This window comes from Gobio gobio (assembly GCF_949357685.1).
Source record: "Gobio gobio genome assembly, chromosome: 2".
Taxonomy (NCBI): domain Eukaryota; kingdom Metazoa; phylum Chordata; class Actinopteri; order Cypriniformes; family Gobionidae; genus Gobio; species Gobio gobio.
The window spans coordinates 39,062,162-39,087,298 of NC_137098.1; the positions used below are offsets into that span (position 1 = coordinate 39,062,162).

General features: G+C 36.9%; 2 protein-coding genes and 1 long non-coding RNA gene across 3 annotated transcripts in view; all 3 read left to right on the plus strand.

Annotated features, from left to right (window-relative positions):
- Window positions 1-4,429: 4,429 nt before the first annotated feature.
- abcf2b (ATP-binding cassette, sub-family F (GCN20), member 2b) lies at window positions 4,430-7,926 on the plus strand (the record flags this gene model as incomplete). Its single annotated transcript, XM_079803700.1, has 6 exons — window positions 4,430-4,450; window positions 5,021-5,123; window positions 6,995-7,075; window positions 7,192-7,311; window positions 7,781-7,837; window positions 7,921-7,926. Exons 1-6 carry the CDS (start codon window positions 4,431-4,433, stop codon window positions 7,924-7,926), a joined length of 387 nt encoding a protein of 128 aa, XP_079659826.1. The 5' UTR covers window position 4,430.
- A 7,151-nt stretch (window positions 7,927-15,077) lies between these two features.
- On the plus strand, window positions 15,078-17,442 carry LOC307142723. The gene is made up of 4 exons (XR_013818507.1): window positions 15,078-15,246; window positions 15,517-15,573; window positions 16,988-17,074; window positions 17,164-17,442. It is a non-coding gene; the product is annotated as an uncharacterized lncRNA (long non-coding RNA).
- Window positions 17,443-22,545: 5,103 nt separating this feature from the next.
- Window positions 22,546-25,137, plus strand: part of prkdc (protein kinase, DNA-activated, catalytic subunit) — a gene marked incomplete at its 5' end in the record, with an annotated part of 37,773 nt that continues 35,181 nt past the window's right edge. Inside the window, 6 exons of the mRNA XM_079810690.1 lie at window positions 22,546-22,708; window positions 23,823-23,899; window positions 24,027-24,131; window positions 24,287-24,361; window positions 24,649-24,757; window positions 24,946-25,058. Coding sequence (XP_079666816.1) covers window positions 22,546-22,708; window positions 23,823-23,899; window positions 24,027-24,131; window positions 24,287-24,361; window positions 24,649-24,757; window positions 24,946-25,058 — 642 coding nt within the window. The remainder of the gene's footprint in view (window positions 22,709-23,822; window positions 23,900-24,026; window positions 24,132-24,286; window positions 24,362-24,648; window positions 24,758-24,945; window positions 25,059-25,137) is intronic.

The window sequence follows — 25,137 nt, forward strand, 5'->3', positions numbered from 1 at the left end:
TACGATCTATAAAGACAGTCTTCGTGCTTTCAATGTGGAACTAGGCAAAGCTAGACAGACCTTCTTTTCAAATATTATAAACAGAAACATAAACAACACGCGCACTCTTTTTGCTACTGTAGAGAGACTAACAAACCCCCCGAGTCACATTCCCAGTGAAATGCTCTCAGACAGCAAATGTAGTGAGTTTGCCTCCTTCTTCTCCGAGAAAATCATTAATATCAGAAATGCGATCAGCACATCCTTGAGTTGCTCTGAGGTGAGTCAGATCAGACCACAACCTCATAAAGTTATTATGACTGATTTCGAAGCAATTGATGGTAAAATTTTAGAAGAAACAGTACAGCACCTTAAAACATCAACCTGCGCCCTTGACACACTCCCCACTTCTTTTTTCAAAAGTGTGTTTAACTGTTTAGAAGCAGATCTCCTAGAAGTGGTAAACGCCTCACTTCTTTCTGGCACTTTTCCAAACTCCCTTAAAAATGCAGTAGTAAAGCCTCTCCTGAAAAAGAGAAATCTGGATAACTCCATATTGAGCAACTACAGACCAATCTCAAATCTCCCCTTCATAGGCAAGATCATTGAAAAAGTTGTTTTCAGTCAGCTGAACAAATTCTTAAGCTCAAACGGATACTTTGACAATTTTCAATCTGGTTTCCGACCGCATCACAGCACAGAGACGGCCCTCATTAAGATAATAAATGATATTCGCCTCAATACAGATACAGGCAAAACATCAATTCTGGTACTACTGGACCTCAGTGCTGCATTCGACACTGTTGACCACAAAATACTTCTTGACAGGCTAGAAAATTGGGTTGGGCTTTCTGGAATGGTCCTCAAATGGTTCAGGTCATACTTAGAAGGGAGAGGCTATTATGTGAGTATATGTGACCATAAGTCTGAGTGGACATCCATGACATGCGGAGTCCCACAAGGGTCAATTCTTGCACCACTCCTTTTCAATCTGTATATGCTGCCACTCAGCCAAATAATGAAAAATAACAAAATGGCTTACCACAGCTATGCTGACGACACCCAGATCTACTTAGCCCTATCACCTAATGACTACAGCCCCATTGACTCTCTATGTAAATGCATTGATGAAGTTAACAGTTGGATGTGCCAAAACTTTCTTCAGTTAAACAAAGACAAAACTGAAATTACTACATTTGGAAACAAAGATTAAATTCTCAAGGTGAATGCATATCTTGAGGCTAAAGGCCTGAAATCAAAAAATCAAGTCAGGAATCTTGGGGTGATTTTGGAGTCAGACCTGAGTGTCAATAGTCATGTCAAAGCAATAACTAAATCCGCTTACTATCATCTCAAAAATATATCAAGAATTAGATGCTTTGTTTCCAAGCAAGACTTAGAGAAACTCGTTCATGCTTTTATTACCAGTAGGGTGGACTATTGTAATGGTCTCCTCACCGGCCTTCCCAAAAAGACCATTAGACAGCTGCAGCTCATACAGAACGCTGCTGCCAGGATCCTGACCAGAACCAGAAAATATGACCATATCACACCAGTCCTCAGATCTTTACACTGGCTTCCAGTTACATTTAGGATCGATTTTAAAGTGCTATTACTTGTATATAAATCACTCAATGACCTAGGACCTCAATACATTGCAGATATGCTGATTAAATACAAACCCAACAGATCACTCAGATCATCAGGATCAAGTCAATTAGAAATACCAAGGGTTCACTCAAAGCAAGGAGAGTCTGCTTTTAGCTATTATGCCAGCCGTAGCTGGAACCAGCTTCCTGAACAGATCAGATGTGCTCCAACAGTAGCCACTTTCAAATCCAGACTCAAAACACATCTGTTTAGCTGTGCATTTACTGAATGAGCACTGTGCCACTGTACGTGCTTTGTCCGAACTGCTTGCATTTTAATTTATATGCTTAAATTTAACCCTGTTTTTATTTTTATTTTTAATTATACTCTTTATTTTTATCTTTCAATATTTTCTTTATTTTTTATTTCTTTTAATTCCTATTATAACTATAATATTTTTATTTCTTTTCTGTGTAAAGCACTTTGAATTGCCACTGTGTATGAAATGTGCTATACAAATAAACTTGCCTTGCCTTGCCTTGCCTTGCCTTGCCTTGCCTTGCCTTGCCTTGCCTTATTAGTAACAGAAGAAAGAGAAAAGATTGAAGCCATGATGCATTGCGAAATATCTTTGTACTTTAAATTGGAAATAAATATTTATATTTATACATGCTAACCGTTTAAACTATGCCTTTAAAACTATTGAAATTCTTCTACATCCCTGCATGTAAGTTACCTGAAACTCTTTTTAATTTTTAAAAACTTTTATCTCTATTTCTTTTTCCTGTTGCGGTTCAGTTTTAGCAAACGCCATTGTCAACGAGTAGGCCTGTGATATTGCATATTTGTGGGGTTTTGTCAATACCATTTAGTGTAGGCCCTACACCACGTTAAGCTTTTATTATTACGCAGGTAACGTAACAGCATACTCGTCATGAAGCGTGGTGAAGCGTGGTGAAGCGTGGCTCTCGTCTCGCCAGCAGGCGGGGATCTGCCGGGATCTGCTCTTCACCAAATACGGCCAGTGCGCGCTGAGCTTGCGCGAGCCGCGGCGGCCCGATCCCTGCCTGGGCGCCTGTCAGAGAACTGCGCGCTTAGCTCATCTCGGAAAGGTCGATTAAACAACTATTTCACTTTGTTTCAGCTTGCCAGTATTTTCTTGAAATTATCATTACGCATATGAGACATATACTGTGAGTCAGGTCATATCCAGCTTATATCCAGCTTATACTGTTTGTTTTTGCCAATTAAGCCATTGACGACTGTACATTTATATTTTTTATTTTGTGAACTCCACAACTCTCAAATAGAGATGTCACTTAAGCGATATAGTGGCCCTATGTATGCTTGTGTTCTGTCACAAGAGATATGCAACTTCTATATGGATTTGATTTAGGTTATTAACTGCGAGGGTGCTTATTTGAAGTCACTTTATTATGCAGTTACATTTCTTTGGTACACGTTTTTTAGTTAGCCTAGTCTGTCTTTGCTAAATAACGGTGTGACATGTAAAGTTAAGCTGCAGTGGCAGTCATCTTGCTCACATGTATTCATTTTCATAAACTGACAGTTTATAGACATAAACAGTTTAAGGTAATATCAGCCTCTCTAAAAACATTCAGAGTACTAGCTGAGCTGTTAATTAACTAAAAATGGTTGCCTAAGGCATTGAAAACTGTATTTGGGTATGAACTGAACCCAAAACATCGGCCACGTTTGGGGTTTTCAAAATGAACAGTATTTGTCTGGTTAATGCAATGCAGAGTAGCGAAAAAACCTTATGGACAGCTTTCTATGAAGAATGTCCTTATGTAAATTTACAAACCACTTTCAAGATTGTTGCTGTTGATTTGCACCCAATCAGGTGAGATCAACTTATTGATCAGTATCCATCTGTGTAGTTGGATGGTAATTTATATATGAGCTTATGTGAGTATGAAAATATCATAATGTTAGAATATGTAACTTGACATTTTGAACCTCGCAGGTTATTGTACTCTGCACCCATGCCATCAGATCTTGCTAAGAAGTAGGCTGCAAAGAAGAAGGAGGCTGCAAAAGCTCGACAGCGTGTGAAAAAGCATGATGAGGTGAACGGAGAAGGAGAGCTTCAGGATGGTCCAGTTAATGGTGTAACTAATGGAGAGGCAAATGGAGGTGTGTTTATTAAACTGCCTGAAGTTAGAAGAGAGAAAGAGACAGACGATTATTCACCCACCCCTTGCACTTCCAAGATTTTGACAGTTCACGCTCATATAAGGCCCATAACACAAAACATATAATTTTTTACACACAAACGTAGGTATTGTTATAACATAATTTACGTGACATTTTACTGAATACCAGCTGTGCATGATTTAAGTACAAAAACTCCATTTATACAATAGAGCTGTTGAATGCTGTTCTGATTGGTTGAGGAATGAAGGCAGGGTGCCCAATCCTGTTCAAGTTCAGCTCTGACCCTGATCAAACACAACTGAACCAGCTAATTACACATATTTTATCAATTCACCCACATGCATCAGTTTTTTGCTATACGTTAATACATTAAAGTAAATAAACCTGGCTGCTCGACTCGTATCATTGGTTATATATTGTATATATAAAACGCTATTACTGTGGGTTTGCTATAATTTCTTTTAACAAGTAGCACAGCTGTTAATCCAGTACAGCATGGCCCATGTTCGCTGTTCTTCTCCTCACTACAGCAGAGTGTGAGAAGCTGATGGAGATCTATGAGCGTTTGGAGGAGTTGGACGCAGACAAAGCTGAAGTTCGAGCCTCACGAATCCTCTTTGGACTGGGTTTCACCCCGTACTATGCAGCGAAAAAACCTAAAAGATTTCAGTGGAGGCGGGAGGATGCGTGTGTCCCTTGCCAGGTATGAAAATGACATTTAAAATGTCAGAATGGAATTTTCTTTATATACACGTGTTGAAATGGTGTTAAATTGTTTGTTTTAAAAGTCAGTCCAGTCTTGCTGCAAAATGCTTTTTTGTTTTGTTTTGTTGGTCATCTTCACTTAATGAGTGGACCAAATCATATCTGGTAAAATGATAATTTAACAATTTAATACATACACAAATATTAATACATTTCCTACATTCTTAAATCCTCCTTTGTCTAATTTCCCTCTTGCAGAGCCCTGTTCATAAAGCCCTTCATGCTGTTGTTAGATGAACCTACTAACCACCTGGATCTGGATGCATGTGTGTGGCTGGAAAAAGAACTTAAGTTTTAACAGTTAAACTTAACTGTTTTCACTGTTCATTGGATCTTCTAGTGTGCCAATAATCAAACGATGGTGATTTTCCTGCGTAGAAACTGATTTAAAGAAAAAAATTAAGTGTCAAAAAGTTTGATGTAAGACAAATGCCTAGGAATTGTAGCATAAGTTGACACACCAGGGAATATTTTTGAAACCACATATTTTCATATTTTATTTTTCCAGTTTTAAACACATTCTTGTACTCCTCTCACACTCGCAAGACTTTCTCAATGGTGTGTGCACGAACATCATTCATCTCCACCAGAGGAAGCTCAAGTACTATACTGTGAGTACTGTAGCACTGTGGTCATGATTTTTGTCCTACAGTTTAATATTTGGAGAATCTATTGAATGCATTTAAAGAGATGGTTCAGCAAAAAAACAACTACAATTTACTCACCCTCGCTCTAAACCAGTGGTCTCAAACTGGCCACAGCCCTGCAGAGTTTAGTTCTAACCAGCTCCAACTCACACCTGCTTGGAAGTTTCTAGAAATCCTGAAGACCTTGATTAGCTGGATCAGGTGTGTTTAATTAGAGTTAGAACAAAACTGTGCAGAGCTGTGGCCCTCCAGGAATTGAGTTTGAGACCACTGCTCTAAACTGTATGACTTTCTTTTTTTCTGTGAAATATAAAACTAAACCTACATTGTGTCAGTACAATGGAATTAGAAATATCTTCTTTTAAGTTCCACAGAAGAAAGTAAGTCATACAGGTTTGGAACAACATGAGGGCATTAATTAGACTGGGTAAACCCAGCCTGATCTGCCGGCGATTTGATTTCGCCCTGCAACTCAGTCTGGAAACCTGCACATTCATAGGCTTGTTTGAGATGCGCCTCGCCTCGCCTGCAGTTCAGCTGAGACTAGGCAGCTGCAGTGAGGGGAGGAGTGAAAAAAGTGCAGGCATGCCGGACAGTTCTCTCTTCTCGTAGTGGATCAGACACCTGCGAGATCAAAGGCGGATATCGTGGGATTCACACTCGTGCGCTTTGTTGCTGATAAACTGGATGTAATTTAAGTTCTGTTACTTTTATATGAAAATATTATGAACAAGACACCCAAAGTTTTTGTTATTTATTTCCATTCGAAAGATGTGTTTATCAATCATTTTGACTTTAATTAGGCCTACATACATGTTTTTATATATATATATATTTTATAAATATGACAACAATCACATAATCCACAGAGAGTCGAGAGAGATTGCCTTTGTTAGAGAGTTTGGGAATATTCACACATAAAAACATGATATCAGAGTTTTAAAATCAAACATTTTTAAAAAGAACCATACATCACGGTTGTTTAAACCAATAAGCATTAAGCTTTAAGTCGTTTCCCATCTTGCTTTTGCTCAGCGCAGTCGGTGGAGAGCAACTGCGCTCAACTGCAGAATCCGACACATCCGTGTTTCGCTCGCGAGAGTTTTTTGACATACGTCAGCATGACATCAGAGCAAGGCGGACCGCCCCCGGACACATTTCTAACCGGCATGCATCTCGCGCTGATCACCGGTGATCGGTTCTGCGCAGATTTTGCTCATCTCAAACAAGCCTCATTTCTACTGCTTCTGTTACACTTTTGCGGGAACCAATCACAGACTGGCTTATCCACCTGGCGCGCTCTTGATGGGTTGTTGTCCGTTGATCATGCCTCTTGTGGTCTGATTGGTTGAAGGACCATCCAATTGCGTACAGAGTCATTTAATTTATGCTCATTGATCACGCCTCTTGTGCAGTAGAAAATACAGAGCAGACTCCCCAGACCAATGTTCAATCTTAAATTGAGCTTGGTCTGGTGATAGCCAGACAAGGCATTAATGAAAATGATGACAAAATTTTAAGTGTAATGTAATGTCCCTTTTTTTGAAAATATGCAGTCTATCCAACTGTGACTCATGAATGAAGCTCCATCAATGTTTACGAGATTTGGATGTAAACGCTTTGTCTCCAAAAATCTGTATTGCTATGTATTTGTCAAGCCTTAAATGGCCTGAAATCTGATGTTTTTATTACTGATTTGTTTACTTTATTACTGATACTGATGTTTTTTATTACTTTCATGAACTGTGTTTTGTTGGCACACTTATATTACCTTTAACAAAGGTACAGAGTGGTAAAGTGTGTGCTGTATGCAATTGTTGGGTAACTTTGACCAGTATGTGAAGACCAGGGAGGAACTGGAGGAAAACCAGATGAAGCGGTACAACTGGGAGCAGGACCAGATAGCTCACATGAAGGTGGAACACTTTCTCTTATTTCATCATTCTTTTATTGCACTGTTGCAAAAGAAATAAACACCAGAGGTATGCCATTGCAAAAATAATGTCAAACTTGTTCCCTTCATCTCCTGTAGAACTATATCGGCCGTTTTGGTCACGGCTCTGCAAAGCTAGCTCGCCAAGCTCAAAGCAAAGAAAAAACACTGCAGAAAATGGTGGCCTCTGGCCTAACAGCTTGTGTCGTGAATGACAAGGTTTGTCACACAGACAATCACACATCAACTCTCACACACTGTAGCATTTGGAGTTCTTGCATGTCATTTTCTCTTTCCCAACACCTGTTATCTGCATAAAGCATCAGTTTAGAAATGCTTGTTTTGTTCTATTGAGCAATACAAAATGACCAAGACAAAAAAAGTGAAAAGTGAGAACCATTTAGACAAAAAAACACAGATTATTTTTTGTCACTTTGGTAAAAGCAATGTTTTCCAGCAGTAATGTAGATTCAGGCTAAGACATTTCATTTAAAAATGGATTCTGTAATTTCTCTAACAGTTTACTAGGCAGACATTTGCTATGGTGACTATAAACACAGCTTAAGCTTTGGGCTCTAGATGGCACTGAGTTTGCTTTTAAAGATAAAATCATTGTCAGGTGTTTATCAGAGAGTTTTAAACACGCATCCTTCAGACCTTGTCGTTTTATTTTCCCCCTTGTGGGAAGATCCCGCCTCCTGTCATCATGGTGCAGAATGTCAGCTTCAGATACTCCAGTGACACAGTGAGTCTACAGCCTGTTGCTAGATCATTTACACAGTGTTGTATGTTTGGGATATAAATTTTTATTCTTATGTTGTCCTAAAGTTTTAGTAAGCGTTCTTATTCTATAAGAATAGTGAAGTCCACACCACAGCCACAAAGGAACAATTTTAATGGAATCATTTTCAGAACAAGTTTTTCCAGTGGATGAACAATAAAAACATTGACTGCCAATCAGAATCCACTTGGCTTTAAAGAGCTCAAGCATTGAACGTCCCCCTGTGGTGAAAATCAAGTTTTAATGTTGTTTATGTCTATGTGGTGTTTTTTATGTACTTTAAGACAAAGCATGTGCAAATTCATAAGTCAACACCATTGTTGAGTATTTTCTCTTTAAAACTGCAGTGAACCAAATACGTCTCAAAAACGTTTTGAAATCGTTGGTGTTTCTGACGTCACAAACTACCTTGTAACCAATCACGTCAACATGACAGCTGGCTTTATCATATCATTAACTATAAAAGCTCTGAAGCAGTAGCCTGACAAACCAGACCCACATCAAGATGTTGGGTCTGGGAACACACCATTGACAGGGCTCAATCCAAGGGGTGGGATAAACGGTTGTCTTTCAAATTCCCTCTGCAAGCAATAGGATAGCGCTACAACCAACCAGAGCAGCGAAGAAGGTGAAGCGGAGCTAGTTGATAGATTAAACTTTTGCCGTATCCGGTCGGCAAAACTCCGAACACATCTTCCTTTCTTAAGAATGACTTCAGTGCCATTCTTTGTTCTTTTCTCAAAGAAAAGCTTAACTCCAAGTCTTCCAGAGTCATGGCCAAAGCCGATTCGAAAGAACGCTGTTCGCCAGCTTCTTTCAAGTTCAAGTTGAGGTTTATTTATATAGCACATTTAAGAACGTCCGCAGGACGACCAAAGTGCTGTACAACAGTAAAATACAAGTGAAAACAAGTAAAAACATAAAAAACAATATTTATAATAGTAGTAATGTAAGAAATAAAAATTAAAACAACTTATAAGTTAAAAGCCAAAGAGACCGTTCTAATTGAGAGCGAAAGATTGTTCCATAATGTGGGTCCAATAACTTCGAAAGTCCTATTTCCCCTTGTCTTTAAGCGAGCTCTGGGGATCTTAAGAAGGAATTTGCCGTCCGTTCTAAGTCCTCTCGCTGGAGTATAGAGGTGTATTAGGTTAGTCAGATAGAGAGGTGCCAGGTTGTTTAGTGATTTGTATACTAAAAGTAATATTTTAAACTCAATTCTGAACTGGATGGGCAACCAGTGTAGGGATCTCAGAAGTGGCGTGACATGATCAAATTTTTTCTTTCTCTTGAGGAACCTAGCTGCAGCATTTTGAACGAGTTGCAACCGAGAAATTTGTGACTTAGCTTCTTTGTTTTCAAGTAGCACGCGGAACCGCCGCAACTCTGCCGTCATTATGTTAAGCCCGCCCACCGACTCTATGCACGATGTGATTGGCCTGACTGTAGTTTGGTTTTTCCAGCTCGCAAGCCAACGGAGAGTTGCTAGATGACCCTGGCTGCGTCGCTAGGGTGTGTCTAGATTTCTAGGCTACTGAAGCAGGGGAGTCTCAAGAGAAGCCAGATTATCCTGGTATATGTTTTTGTTGATATGTAAAATCGGGTAGATTTAGCAATATAGCGGGTGAATTATGTATATGATGTATATTACAATGTTATGATGAACTACATGCCTTTCTCCACTGACGTTTTGAGTTGTTCAAAGCGTTTTTAAGGATACTGACTGATACTGCAGGCAGACTGAGATGGCAAACAGGAACATGGTTTTTTTTAACATTAGCAACACATTATTAGCTGTTTAATAACGTAGTCAAGCAAAAGGATAATCATATTAATTACCGTTATGTGCATGACGTTGTAAAGAGCGTAATTGTGCAGCGCTTACCTGAGTGGGGGTGGGGATAATTTGGATAGTCATGAATCCGCATATACTAAATGAAATGTAGAGTTATATTCAAGCTATTTAACGCACAAAATAATTTTTTTTCACAGGAAAAAAACATTTAAATATGTAATTTTGGTGATCAAAGATGAGTTTTAAGGGATAAAATTATTGACTACAGGGGGACTTGAAGCAGCGCTGCAGAGCATGCTTATAATAAACAATTGTGTGTTGGTGTGGACACTACTATAGTTATTGTTATAGTTATTCTTGGCATTTATATATACACGCAAATATATCATACAATTGTTTTTGTTTAATAGCATAGCAATATATAGCGATAATAGCAATATCGTAATTGTTGTTTTAACGATGTGCAATCTGACTTTATTAAGCATGTCCCTCACACCAAGTAAGCGCATGCATTCACTACGTGTAGTCTAGTTAGAAGGTTAGATTAGTGCGCGTACACATTTAGTGCACACTTTCACTGCGTGATTTAGTCAATCAAAATGTTAAAATGCTCCTGAATGTATTTTATATTTATATAATTTAATATAGTTAAATGTCAATAATCATTATCACATGAAGAGTGCTGTTTTTCTCCAGATATCAGCATGAAAACACATTGATTTGAAATGGTTTAATGCAGCATTCTATATGTATATAGGTGTATATGGGTTGTTTTAAATGTTTTTAAAAAATAATAAAAATAAAGAGTTGTTTGTGGTGGGGTAAATTAAACGCAATATGCGGTGACGTCACAATCGTGTTGCATTGTGGTATATGAAGCTGCCAGAAGTGTACATATGAAGTAGACTCGCTCCCTTGGTCAAAATCGAGGGAGCAAGGGTCTGTCCCTATAAACCTAATCTTCCCTTGTCCACTTCATGAAGTAGAACGCACTTCAAAATGGCGGCGGGGATTCCCAGAGGGGAAGTGCTTAGGGAAGTTTGCAAGTGTCTAAAACTGGAGTGAAACGCAGCAAAGCTTTGTTCCTGGATGAATCAGCCATTTAAATGAATCAGTTGAATCTCAATGACTCCCTCATTAACAGTGACTTGCTGCCACCTACTGGCCGTTTTAATCTCACATTTAAAGGGGTGGTAAACCACGATTTCACTATTCTAACTTTAGCTAGCGTGTAATGTTGCTGCTTGAGCATAAACAACATCTGCAAAGTTACAACGTTCAAAGTTTAAAGCAAAGGGAGATATTTGCTTTTAAAGAAATCCATTTCTAAGAACTACAGCAAACGGCCAGTAGGCGACTACAGACATTCCTCCAGGGTTGGTGACATCACCAGGCTCAATATTTACATAAACCCCTCCTCCGAGAATAGTAATAAACTATATTAAATAGGGGGGGCGGGGGCGCCATTTTGTATCGTGGCGCTGTTGTGGTATAGTTAGGCTGGAGTGTTGTTGCCGCGATGCCGAGGAAACGCTGTTATATTCATCCGGATTGCAGGTCTGGGGTACTTGCTTTGTTCAGCCTTCATAGGGACAGGGGTGCGTTGCAAAGCGTTTAACATACAGCATGTTATATGCACGTGTGTATGAGACCGAAGGGAACAGGCGCGTGCGGGGCTCCCGCAGCACATCTCACGGAGGGAAACTTCCACAATGTTCGCGAGTTCAATACCGGATTTGCACAACGTCAGCTGCGTGAGACAAACGCGGCCAGTGTGTGAATGCACGACGCGCGCGGGGCTCCCTCCCGCAGCACATTTCACGGAGGAAAACTTCCACAATGTTCGCGAGTTCAATACAGGATATGCACAACGGCTTGTCCTGAAAGCTGGATTTACAAACAGAAGCTGTTTACGGGCCACAACCTGTAAGTCTGATTTATTTTTCATCGATGTGTTTTCCTGTAATAGGTTAATTGTACATTGTAGCAAGGAAGTAAACAGATGACAGCGCTGTTCTGCAAACCAGTCTGTTAAATGCTCATTCATACTTAACGTTATCCGACGAACACCTATCGTTACAAACACTAACGTTAAAATCTCAACAGCGAACTTGGCATTATTGTAAATGATTCTTTGATTAGAGCTTTTATGTATTATTTATCTACAGGCATGCTAAACATGGTTCTGTGTGTGATTTGGCTAACTTACTAGTAAAGCCAGTGTTTAGTGTTTTGGGTTAATAGTTCTTGCGACAGATATTTGGCTATAATCGTTCTAAAAATACAAAAGTAACAGTGCCATTCAGTAGCGATCACTATAGATCCGCAGCCTTTACTCTTGAGGACTGAACAGGTTCTGCTCGATCATCTTCACTAAAATGTTCTGGGTCTGATTCAGGCTCAGATTGGTATGTTTTTATTGACGCCATCGTTTCTAATACTGACCAAAGCACAGTCTACCGGTAAAGGGCGTGACGTTTCCAACAAACGTACACTGCGGTTAGCGAATCACAACACACTGGGCCAGCTAACCAATCTGAGTCCATCGCGTATTTTTGAGGGACTGGCTTCATACAACCCGGAAAGCATCAGACCGTTTTACAAGGAGGGACAGAGCAGTGTAGAATAAAGGTCAAATATATGAAAAATAATGATTTAAAAAAAAAAAAAACGAAGCATGAACACATGTTACAGTGCACCCCACAAACACAATCAAGCCTTCAAAACAATGTGTTTTACCACCCCTTTAAGTAGCTTTTCATGTTTTAACACATGCATTTGTAACAGCAGGTTATTAATTTGTCACCTCTGAGCTGCATTAAACAGACTGTGTAAATTATGTAAATGCCACTTCAGATGCAGCTTCTGTTTCCTATTTCCTATTCCCTATTTGGATCCCCAGTTTCTCAGCTGTTGATGTGGATTGCATTTTATTGTACTGCCATCTACACTCTAAAAAAAAAGGCTCGTAATCATAGGGGAACCTTTTTTAGTGCTATATAGCACCAATTTTGGTGCTTCAGTGGTTCTTCAGCGGTTCTTCAGAGGTGCTATATAGCACCTTAGTCAAAGAACCGGTGAAGAACCTCTGAAGAACCGCTGAAGAACCTCTGAAGAACCGCTGAAGAACCACTGAAGCACCAAAATTGGTGCTATATAGCACTAAAAAAGGTTCCCCTATGATTACGAGCCAAGAACCATTTTTGGTGCCATATAGAACCTTTTTTTTTTTAGAGTGTAGGATTGTTGACAGCTTCCTCAAGAGTAATCATTAAGCGTTCCCTGGTCTTATATCTTTTAATGCACCTCTCATTTCCCACATCAGCACGTCTGTTTTATTTAATATGTAAAGGCAATAATGGTTTATTGGAATACATATATTAAATTATGTTGGTGCAGAACAGTAGAAAACAATATTCAGAATGCAATTTCCAGAATATCCTATCAAAACATAACATAGTGTTCATACCAAAATAATGAATGTAGACATAAAATACCATTTTAAACCGAGCAGTGTGAAACCACGTACACTTAGAACATCAAGTGTTCTGTTGTAAGACCTTCCGCTGTTACTTCCTCATTTAACTGTTATAGCAAGATGAGCTGCTGTGGCATTATTTAGGCAAAAAAAACACATCAGGCAAAACTGTGTTGTTGTTCATTTACACTTACAGTAAAGTCAGATAGCTTTGCTTGTACCTGTGAAGAGAATCATATTGTAGCAGCAATATAATAGCAAGCAATGATTCATTAATATTCTTGATAAATATTTTAAATAGTTTTTTAAAGTAGACTAAATGATGTGCAAATGCACAAATATGTTGCGCAAAAAGGTATGTTTATCAGTTCTGGTGAGCAGCAGCACCCTTTATCACATAAAACACCCAGTCATGCAGGTTTAAGTTGTTAGGAAATGTTCCTGCCCTCACTGTGTGTTTGAGTGTATTTCTAACTGGGCTCACTTTGGGGAGAAATGTTATAAAGATTTTCTTTGCTAATACTCCTGGGAACATTTAGATAGGCAAACATGCATATTATGTGCAACTGTCTCCAGTCTTGTGGATGCACATCTGCATTTGTCTTTCTGCAGCAATCAGTCTGTTTCCCAGTTCCCACTATATTCATTTCTTAATTCATACTGTAAGAGGAGTGTCGGGTGTTTGATTGGGAGGGTGAGGGGTGATATGCATTATCCTCCACATACACCCTCACATCCACACACGCTACAATGGCTTTGCCAAAAGCTTTTAGACTATACATTGGGATTCAATGAGATAAAAACTGTAGGCATACCAAGCATGACTCACTCCTACACTGAAATACATTTGACATGTAAACAATCCTTTAAACAATCTCTGAAAAGATCTATTTTTAATTTTCATCTTTGTACAAGGAGCCATGTAAAGATTGATTTCTATAAGATGGCCGCCTGCACATTGCAATATTGTACATGAAGTCTTTAATTTTCCTCTTAACTGTTCACAACAGAGATGAAAGAATAACAGTGAGCTGAATCAACAGGAAAGTATTGTCAAAAAAAAGTTGATCAGGACTATTTGCTCAAGATTTTTCTTAGTCATTTGCTTTGTGGTAGGGTGTATTATCCTGCTGAAAGAGGCCACAGCCACCAGGGAATACCATTTCCATGAAAGGGTGTACATGGTCTGCAACAATGCTTAGGTAGGTGGTACATGTCAAAGTTACATCCACATGGACGGCAGGACCCAAGGTTTTCCCAGCAGAACATTGCCCAAAGCATCACACTGCCTCAGCCGGCTTGCCTTCTTCCCATAGTGCATCCTGGTGCCATGGTTCCCCAGGTAAGCGATGCACATGCCCATTCACGTGATGTAAAAGATAACGTGATTCATCAGACCAGGCCCCCTTCTTTCATTTCTCTGTGGTCCAGTTCTGATGCTCACATGCCCACTGTTGGTGCTTTCGGTGGTGGACAGGGGTCAGCATGGGCACCCTGACCGGTCTGTGGCTATGCAGCCCCATATGCAAGACAAAGCATTGCACTGTGTATTCTGACACCTTTCTATTAGAACCAGCATTCTTGAGCAATTTGAGCTCCAGTGTTTAGTTACAAGTGGGAATAAAAATGAGTCAGAATTTACTTACATCCAATATCTTATGTCATGCATGTCTCCAAAATAATAATAATAACATAGGCTATAAATAAAGTTGTGCTTGATAATATATAGTTTACTTTCTATTCAATTAACTGTCTGATTGTTTCAATAAAAAAAGTGTCTTGCCAATTTTTTTAAATTATATGCTTATCTCATTCATTTGCAACATAGTTGTTATCAGACACATGCACATTTTGTCATCACTTGCAAGTGCAACTGCATATGACTTTCTAACAAGGGTTCAATATAAACATTGCTGCAACTTCCTCACTCTTAGTAGAAGCAGCTACTGTTCAGTACTGTACATCTATTGTTCAGGCTCTAGGTGTCCTTCTGCAATGAAGCAAAAATCAACCCTTCATTTGACTGTCGGCAAATTTTTTCTTATTTTCATTTTTATACAAGGAGCCTTGTCAAAGAAACAGGGCAAGCATCCATCATGGGTGAGATGACAACTTGCAAATTAAATCCATCTATTTACTTGGTTAAAATACAATGAATGAGAGCATTATAACACGTAATATAACATTCCTTGGTAGAGCGATGTTGAATACTGATTAACAGATCAGCAAATCAGTTTTCTTCTGGTTTTCTCAGTTAGCAAAAGTCAAACAAAACATGATAAAAAAAAAAACGTTTATGAAAATGAACTTATAAAAAATGTGTATTAATGGACATGTTGATGATTAAATAATTATTTTCCCCCCTCTCAGATTATGGGGTCGACATCTTTTGCAATGGATGAACCGAATCCAGCGGTGGATCATGAGGTGATGTCTCTACTGTGTTCAGCTATTTTAGTTAATGTCATACCCTTAGACAGGGCTGGGGAGGTTAATTTTAAAATGTATTTTACTGCAGATTACAAAATACATGCTTTAAAGATTTATAACTTAATCTAAATACTTTAGAATACTTTGGAATACTAATAAGGTATGCAACACAAATGGACCACATAGGACTTGGATTTCCTCTGCATATCAGTTTTCAACAATATTTCTTGAAGCAAAAAATGCAGACAATCTTTAAAAAAAAAAAAAAAAAAGATGCTCAAGAAGGCAACACGATACATTAAGAGTTGGGGTGTGTAAACTTTTGGAATTGAATGAATGGTAAATTGTATATTGTCTTCTGGGAAACATCTAGTTATTATAGCTTCTGAAGGGCATTTAGGCTACTAAATGAATAAATATGATCTTTAAACAAGAAATCATCCTGTTCAAAAGTTTTCACCCCCTGCTCTTAATGCATTGTGTTTTATGAAAGCTTGTTTCTGAATTCTTGACTTTTATCCTCAGAATTGCAAGACTTGAACTCGCCATTGTGAGTTATAAAGTCATAATTGCATGATATCAACTCATAATTGTGTTATAAAGTCAGAATTGAGATATAGTCGCAATTCCGACTTTTTTTTTATCATGCAATTCTGACTTTATAACTCACAATTCTGACTTTTTTTCTCACAATTGCAGGATAAACGTGCAATTCTGATATAAAAAAAAAACAACATCAGTTTTCCCCCTCATAATTATACATTATAACCCACAATTGTGAGTTTATGCCTCTCACAATACAGAATTGTGAAGATATAAAATTTAAATTGCAAGAAAAAAAAGTCAGAATTGTTAGATATAAACTCAAAATTGCGTGGGGAAAAAATCAGAACTGTAAGACAAAAAGTCGCAATTACCTAAACAAATTAATTAAACTCAACACCCAGATTTAGTCCAAGATCCATCTAATTTTGTTAAAATTATTAATATTTTGCATATTCTGCAAGGGGTATTATTACTTATGAACAGAACTGTAGCTTAGGATGCTTTTGCAGACTGTCAGAGTCTGAGGATCACCAATTCCTGCTTACATTAATTGTTGTTACAGTTTACATTCATGTTTAAATTAAATAAATTACATTAAAATTCAAAGTAATCACTTTGGTAATCTAAAATACTTCTCGAATGTAACTGTGATTTGATTACCACCCATTTAAAATGTAACTGTAATAAAATAGTTACTCAGTTACATGTATTTCGTTACTCCCCAACCCTGCCCTTAGATAAATATCTCACTAAGTAGCCTATGTTTTTATGTTTGGAGTGCTTCTGGTAAATGTTTGATCCAGGTTATTGTTCTGGGTTTAAAAGCCAGAACGCAGCTTTTGATTTCTCTGCTTTTTTACTATAGCCGTCAGGCGACATGGATCTGTCAGGATCCGGTGACGCCGCCGCTGTGGAGGAGCCATTCATCAGAGGACCTCAATGACTAATGCAGGCAATTTAAATCTCTCTCTCACTTGATATCATATAACAAATATGTTTAGGTAAAATAAATTAATCTTGTGTATTTTTCTTTCTTTCTAGTTATTTACAGAGAAGAAGAGCCAAGACAATTAAACCTTGTGAACATGATTGTCACACTGCCTGTCTGGCTAGAGTAAACAGTTTTGGTTTTACATTGCGATAAATGTTGGACATACTGTTGACTTTAGTACAATTAAGTAATGACAGAAATGTTAGACACAAAACAACTTCAAGCAATTTTAGGATTAAACGATATCCAGTGTGTAATTTCTCTTGTCTTCAAATTCTGAGTGTCTCTGAAAAATAAAACTGAGTGACAACGGCATTTATTGAAGCATACTTTTTTCCTCTCTGATGTCTTCTCTCATTGACCAACATCTAGGCTACTGCAGATTACTGGAGGATTCGAGAAATAATTAAAGAGATACAGGCTGGTCAGCACAAATTTTCTGGATTTTTTTACTACTATATCAGTTTGCAAAATGTATTCGTAGAATTAAATGTTAATTTAATCAACTGCATCCAAATACATGCTGTTAAAAATATGTTCAGACACCCGGCTATACAAATTTTGGTTCCCAGAACGTTAGTTTTTGGTTCCCAGAACGTTTTATTAACCCTTAAACTCATACCTCGGGTCTTTAGTGACCCAAGACGTAATTCGCTACCCTACTCCTCTCTCATTTTTTAAAGTTAGACATCAACCTTTTTAGTAGGCCTATTCCTCAATCAATTCATTATAAACAATATAAAAAAAAAATACAATTATAAAATAATTTTTTCCCATTTATTTAAAAAAAAACCTGTATTGGGTCGCTAACGACCAGAGGTGTGTAACAGTGTATACATTTTCTAGGCCTACACAACAATAATTGAATCTTTGATGACTGAATAGGCCTAAGTGCAATTCACCTTCATTCCACAAGGTGGCAATGTCTGATAGCCTACTTTTAAATGGAGTAAGTTATATATTTTAATATTTAATGTTGCTTTAACGTTATTTTAACATTGCCCTAACATTATTCTAACGTTATTTTATCAGTATTATACAAACCATATCTTATTATTTATTGTTCAATTAATAACAATAACCCAAGCACATCAATCATCATATGAAAGATTAAATCAAATTAAATATTTACTATATTTCACCCAGATTTTACATTTCTTCAGCACTAAACAACAATCTATTAAAAAAAGTTTTAAAAATATTTAATATATTAAAAAATTAATAAACAATTATTTTGAATATATTATTTCACACACACGCACGCACATTATTACATCAGGCTTTTATGGCTCATATATAGCCTACCAAATATGCACATTGCAAATCAATGATAATTGAGAGATAATTGAGAGACAAAAGTCTGTTGTCATATTTGACATTTACATTAACATGAAAAAAAATGTAAGAATGTTTATTTTTTTTTTACATTAAAAATTATGTTTGAATAAACAAGCAAACCCAAGTGGTTTCAGTCCAGTAATCTACTTAAAAATGATCAAATCATTAAAGATTTCTGAGCAAAAAAAAACTTTTTGATTGTGTAAAAAAGTGTAAACTATCAACCAGAGGACAGAAGGCATGAAATTGTGTACAACAGGGGGGTATTCCAGAAAGCAAGGTTAACCTACCGTCACATATTCCCTGAACTCCTGGTTGATTAACCCAAATCTTGCTTACCCTAGGTATGCTGGTTCCAAATACGAGTCCCGGAGTAAGTTCAGACAACTCAGAGTATGTTCCCGGTTAAAACCATAGGCCGTAAAAAGGTTAACACACAAGACATCCTCAACAGAGCAACGAATCGATGATTCACAATGGAAACAGACGCTAAGAAAAAGTGCGCCATTCTACTTCCTCTTCTTTTGTTTAATGGCGATTTACATAACCTGCTTAGTGCACATCGCCACCTATTTGGTGGTTGTGCAATCATTTTTCAATCTCTTCTTCGTTTAATAAGTAATCTTTATGCTAATTAATTGAATGCAGATCCATGTGTGAGATGACAATAAAATAAATAATAAATATATTTGAATTGCATTAACATTTAAACTTATTTTTTTATTCTAATTCTTTAGAATTCATATATAATATTGTATATTACTGAAACAAATTTGGTTATATTAATAACTAGGCTATATGAATCATAGTATACACATCTGAATACTGGAATACCCCCCTGATCTAAATATTCACAACAAACATGAAACCAAGCAATGACACTTGCCCCACAGCCTCTCAAATGTTTGTATCACCCAGGATACATTGGCCCTATTAGTGTTAAAAATAACTACCCTGCAACGTTCTGTGAATGTTATTTTATGGTTACGAAATAATAACCTAAAAATAACCATGCTGTAACGTTTTGGGAACGTTATTTTATGTTTGCAAAAAATAAAACCTATACAGAACTTTCCTAGAACATTATTTTTTGGTTTTAAAAACAAAACAAAGAAAACAAAACAAACAAACAGGAACCAATTACTAACGTTAAGGGAATGTTCTGTGTTTGCTGGGTATAGGCCTATTCACCATCTCCTGCCGGTCTTCATCTTTTCATCCATCTGCGAAAACTGGATATTATCTTACTGTCCATCACTGATTCTTGAGATAAGGGACAAAACATGTTTTAGATGTTAAAAAATAAAAACTAACACTACATTATTAAAAAGTGGCATTTTTGTAGACAAAAGTCTCAGATAATGAACCAGGAAGCAGGCTTATTTCTAAATATTTTCTTTCTAAAAATGTATATTTATTCACTCTATAACTTAATTTGTGTCCATCAGACACACTAAAAAGCATGCTAATTTAATTTAAACTATCCAAAAACAATGTAAAGTCTTCAGTTATGTAATATTGGTGTTCAGTAAAGGAGCTAAGTCATAAAATACATTTTCTGGTTTTCTTTGTTTGTTTTCACACTATTATGAACAACCCAGTTTCTAAATTCCTAAATTCTCCTCCCTCCTTTTAATATTAAACATATATCACCAATGTTCCTAGGTAATTAAGACACAATATCATGTAGTTCCATTGATGTTTTATAATTTTTACACAATACATTGAAAAAAGAATGAGACATTTCTTTAAAAATTAACAAAAACCTTCACCTGACGGTGTAAAATACTGATGAATACTGATGGAGTTGACAAATACTGACGTGTTGACAAAGGTCGAGCTGAGGGCAAATATACAGTATATGTAAATATAATCATGAAACAGCATTAGAAGAATTCCCCGTATGCAAAAAATATATAAAATCACATTATACAGTTTTTTGAGAGCACTTGTCAACCATCAGACATAAAACCTGATGGAGTTGACATTTGACAGAGTTGACAAAATTGAAATTTTTTCCACCTTAACCACATGTATACAGTGGAGCAATTTAGTTTTTTCCCTCAGTTGTAGCTCCCTTAAACATTACACTGCGATGGCGGAGTTGACATGTTAAGGCTGTTACTGCAGAGACTTCAATATTGTTTGTTTAAAATATTAAAAATATATATAACTTCCAGGACTTTGTATCCTACTGTGAGATCCACAATGAGCAGGGCAAGTGCTCTTCAGAGTTAAAGCTGCCCATGACATTGCCTGATTTATTCAGAATTATAAAAAATCCTGAAAGAGTTGACGCAAAGTGAGGACACAACTTTTATAGCTATTTTTTTACGGAAAATATAATTCAATATTTACTTTTTGTATTGTTTGATATATTTTAAAGATCTCCACCTTTTAATGTAACTGTATTTTTTTTTTTATTTGTTGCATTTTTAAACACTTTGTTTGGCATTTTTACATTGTGAACTCATGCTGAGGACAGGTTAGATTACATGCGTTTCCACTTCCAAGTATAGAATGTGTTTTGAAAATAATACTAAAGAAATTATTTAAAAGAATACGCAATAAATGTCCTGAGTAGGCTATACAAATTTCCCTTAGATTTAAAGCTACACTGTGTAACTTTTTTTGTCTATTCTTGGCTAAAAACACTTAGTTCTTTCAAAAATATATGTGCTCATTAATGTATATTTACTTCTTTCAAGTAATAAAGTATTCTCGTAAGTTTATAATATGCCATTGAAAATACATACGGGTGAGGGTTTCGAATGCCGGTCGCCATGTTCACCTCAGAAGTATTTTTGTGTCAACATACAATAGTGTAAAGATCACCTATTTGAATAATCATTCAGTTATTTTGTTATCAACAATGTTTATTCGTTTATAGAAAATATTTGCTTGTAATGTATGGAAATATGTATCAGGTCTGATCGGCAGTTATACAGAGCGCACTGACTGCAGTGCTAACGTTAAAGCGGCGCACACACTTTTGTAACCCGACACCTCTTGTTAGCAGCGGCAGCTCCGCTCCTTTTAATGCAGCTGCATTTAGCGCCTATATATGGTACAATAAGCTCTGGTTTACGGTTACATTATACAAATGTAACTTATAAGTATAGTTATACAGTTCTTAACTGTGTATGTATATTTACCATCCTTATTTGTTCTCTCACAGAAACCACATTTATGTACATATCCACGCAAACCTGTTTATGCCTTGCAATTGGATGACTGAATAAACATTACTATCCTCAAAGATCACTCTGGATTAGCTGCAGTTCTTTCTAGCCGAATAATTAGGCCAGTTGAGTTCCAACCATCCCACTGCGCACAGAATATCCCACAGGCACCGTGTCCAATGTGGACGAGGTCGAACTGGAAGCCATGTTAATCTTGGACTAAATCGGCCACCGTAGGAGTTGAAACGAAATCGGAATTGAGAGGAACAGAAACTAAAATTCACTGGATGGTCATATACCTTTTCACCACTAGATGGGGAAAAATATCACACAGTGTAGCTTTAACTTTTTGAGTATTTTTATTGTGTTGATATTCTAACTTTTAAACATAAATATGGCTTTTGTGTTTGGGACATGTTTTGTCTCATCTCAAGAATCAGTACCGATATATTAATTTGTAATATATCAGGAAGATTTTTTAATACCCAGACTGACTTAACAGGCCACTTTACCAAATTCTTTATTACACAGCCCCTTTGACTCAAAATGTGAATGTGCCTTTTTGGTCATAGTAAAAATAAATCTACCTGTCTACAAAGTTTCTACCAGTACCGATAATAATAATATAAAATATAAAATAAAAATTGGGCATGATAATGAGATTATTATTATAAAAGCAAAACCTCCTTCTGATTTATTTTGTTGCCACACAACCACTCGGGGTATGAAACGGCGACATCCAGCGGTTGATAAAAGTTATTGCTCCTCTAGAGTGACGTGCTGCTCAAGCAGGAAGTGAACGTCTTCGCATGTGTTTGTGTTGTTCTGTTTTGCCGCCCTGAGGCAAACTCACATTACTCACATTAACTGCCAACGTTTAATAATTTCTGATGTAAGCAACAGAGACAAATCATGTCTTCCGATACTTCCACTGTTGGAGGGATTCAGGGTTATCTCCTAAAGCTTCATTCATTCCTCGGAGACACAGATGACAGGAATGCTGCTGTAGTCTGCCATGACATTATTGGAGACTTGGGACAGGAATGCATGATAACTAAGAATGAGAATGAACTGGGTAAGAACTTTCTCATGCAAAAAAACAACAACAACAACATTGTGCTGTGTTCATACAAAATGCAAAAATAAATGTTTTTGATTACTTTTATGTATATATTTGATACTTATACACTATCAGATTACAGTGCCACATGGAGCAGACTGACAGATTTGTAAATCGTAACGTTATCCAGATTAATGATCATGCACATAAACTCGTATCAAGATGTCCACAAACATTAAAATAGCTGAAAGTGACATTGTCGTCCATCACATTTTTACTCTATAACAAAATAAATAATGCATGCATAAACTCACCATTAATAGATAGACGGACGCTAGATACTTTAAAGGGGAAATTAAAGCAGCCAGACAAAAAAATAAATAAACAACTGTACCACACATACAATTAATAAATTAATAAAATAATTTTAAAAACGCAAGTTTATCCCCATATAAAGAAGAATATGTGTGTATTTGTTCAGGCAAGGGATGAGAAAGAGATTTGCAATGAAAGATTCGAGTTAGTCCGCCAACAAGTTCACAATACAGTCATTGGTAATCCTGAACATACAGTAGGTGATAACTTGTTCAGTCTTATGGGAGAAGGCCTCCAAGGCGGGGCCATCCTATAGCTGGCGGTGCTCTAGTTACATGCCAATGGTCATTTCATGTAGAGGGTGATATGTGTTGTCCATGATAGTTATCAGTTTGGTCATCATTCTCTTTTCAACTGCCACCTCTAGTGGTTCAAGACCAACTCTGATGACCAAGCCTGCCTTTTTAATGATGCTGATGACAATTTATCCTGAAATATGTTCTAATTAGTGCTGGGGGATAAATAAATCGTGATTAATCGCATGCATCCATAATAGAAGTTTACATAATATGAGTGTACTGTGTATAATTATTAGGTATATTTAAATACACACTTTTAAGAAATATTTGCATATATATATATATATATATATATAAAATTTATATTTTAACATTTAAAATGTATATTATAAAATAAAATAACATAATTATGCACAGTAAACAAATATATTATGTAAACACAAACTTTTATTTTGGATGTGATTAATCATGATACATTTTTCCCCAGCGTTAGTTCTAATGCATTTCACTTTCAGTTTTACAGACATCTTTGCTTTTTGCAAAGGAAGAGGGATTGCTTAACTTTCTCCGAAAGTCTCTCTCTAATGAAACGGTAAGAGGTGTTTACTGGCAAATTCTAATAATTATATTTGTATTATGTCAGGAAGATTTACCATATTTAATTATAACATTATTATAAATACCGGTATGTCGATCACACATGTAACATTTGTCTGCAGCTGCGGGATACAAGAGTGGACATTCTCAATTTTTTAGGGGCATTTCTACAGAGAATGTCAGTCACTGTCCGAGGATGGGAGAAGAACTATGCTGTCGATCTTAAGGTACCTTCAATCAGCAGGCAGCAATGTTCTTTCTGGTTTGGCATCGCATTTTAATGTGTATTTTAAAGGATGACTAATTATGTATGTCACCTTTGTACCACTAATTTGCTTTATTTTGGCACATCTGGGTATTTTTCCTCTCTCTGCATGGATAGGACGTTTGTATGGTTGTCTACACAAAGGACAAAGCTGCAAAGAGCCGAAGCCCTGCTTTAGATCTCCTAATCAAAGTGAGTTCTTTAGACACACTCTTGACCTAGTGTATACTGATACCCAGACATGGAAACTTGCACTTACTGTAAGTCATTTAAAAACTCACTTGAGACTGGTAGCCAACTGACTTGAGATCTGCAAGGAGAACAATTTTCTTTGAATATCACAATGCAAGGGAACCTTTAGCTTATTCTCACTTTTTAACTCTGACTTGGAGTCAGAGAATTGTGAACATGTTTGTGCTTATGACATATTTTGATATTCATAGACAAACATTGTTAATTCATTTCAAAAATCTCTCTAGATAATGTTTCTCACGAAAGACTCCAGCATCACCCAGGATCTCAAAGTTGGGGATATGATCAACAAATTTTACGGAGAGTTAGGTCAGAAGAGTAAGATACCTGATACAGGCAAGTGAAAATATGATAAAAACAGTAGGCCTTATGTTTCTGTTTACATTTTCTTATGTAGCCAAAATATGCTGCCATTGCCACCAATAGTTATTTTAAGATGACTGATTATGATATATTTTTAATTGCCTGTCAGAATGCACATTGCCACATATGTATTATTGAGACATTAAATTGACGACCAACAGTGCTGGGTTGCATTTATGAACTTCTTGGAGTGCTGGGTGAAGTGCACCCCAGTGAGATGGTCAACAACTCTGAAAAACTCTACAAGGCCTACCTGGGTGAACTGAAAGGACAGGTAAAGGGTGCCATTCGCATATGAATATCGGCTCTTATATGTATGTATACAATTGCCAAGTGCTAAATCAATGGTTTTC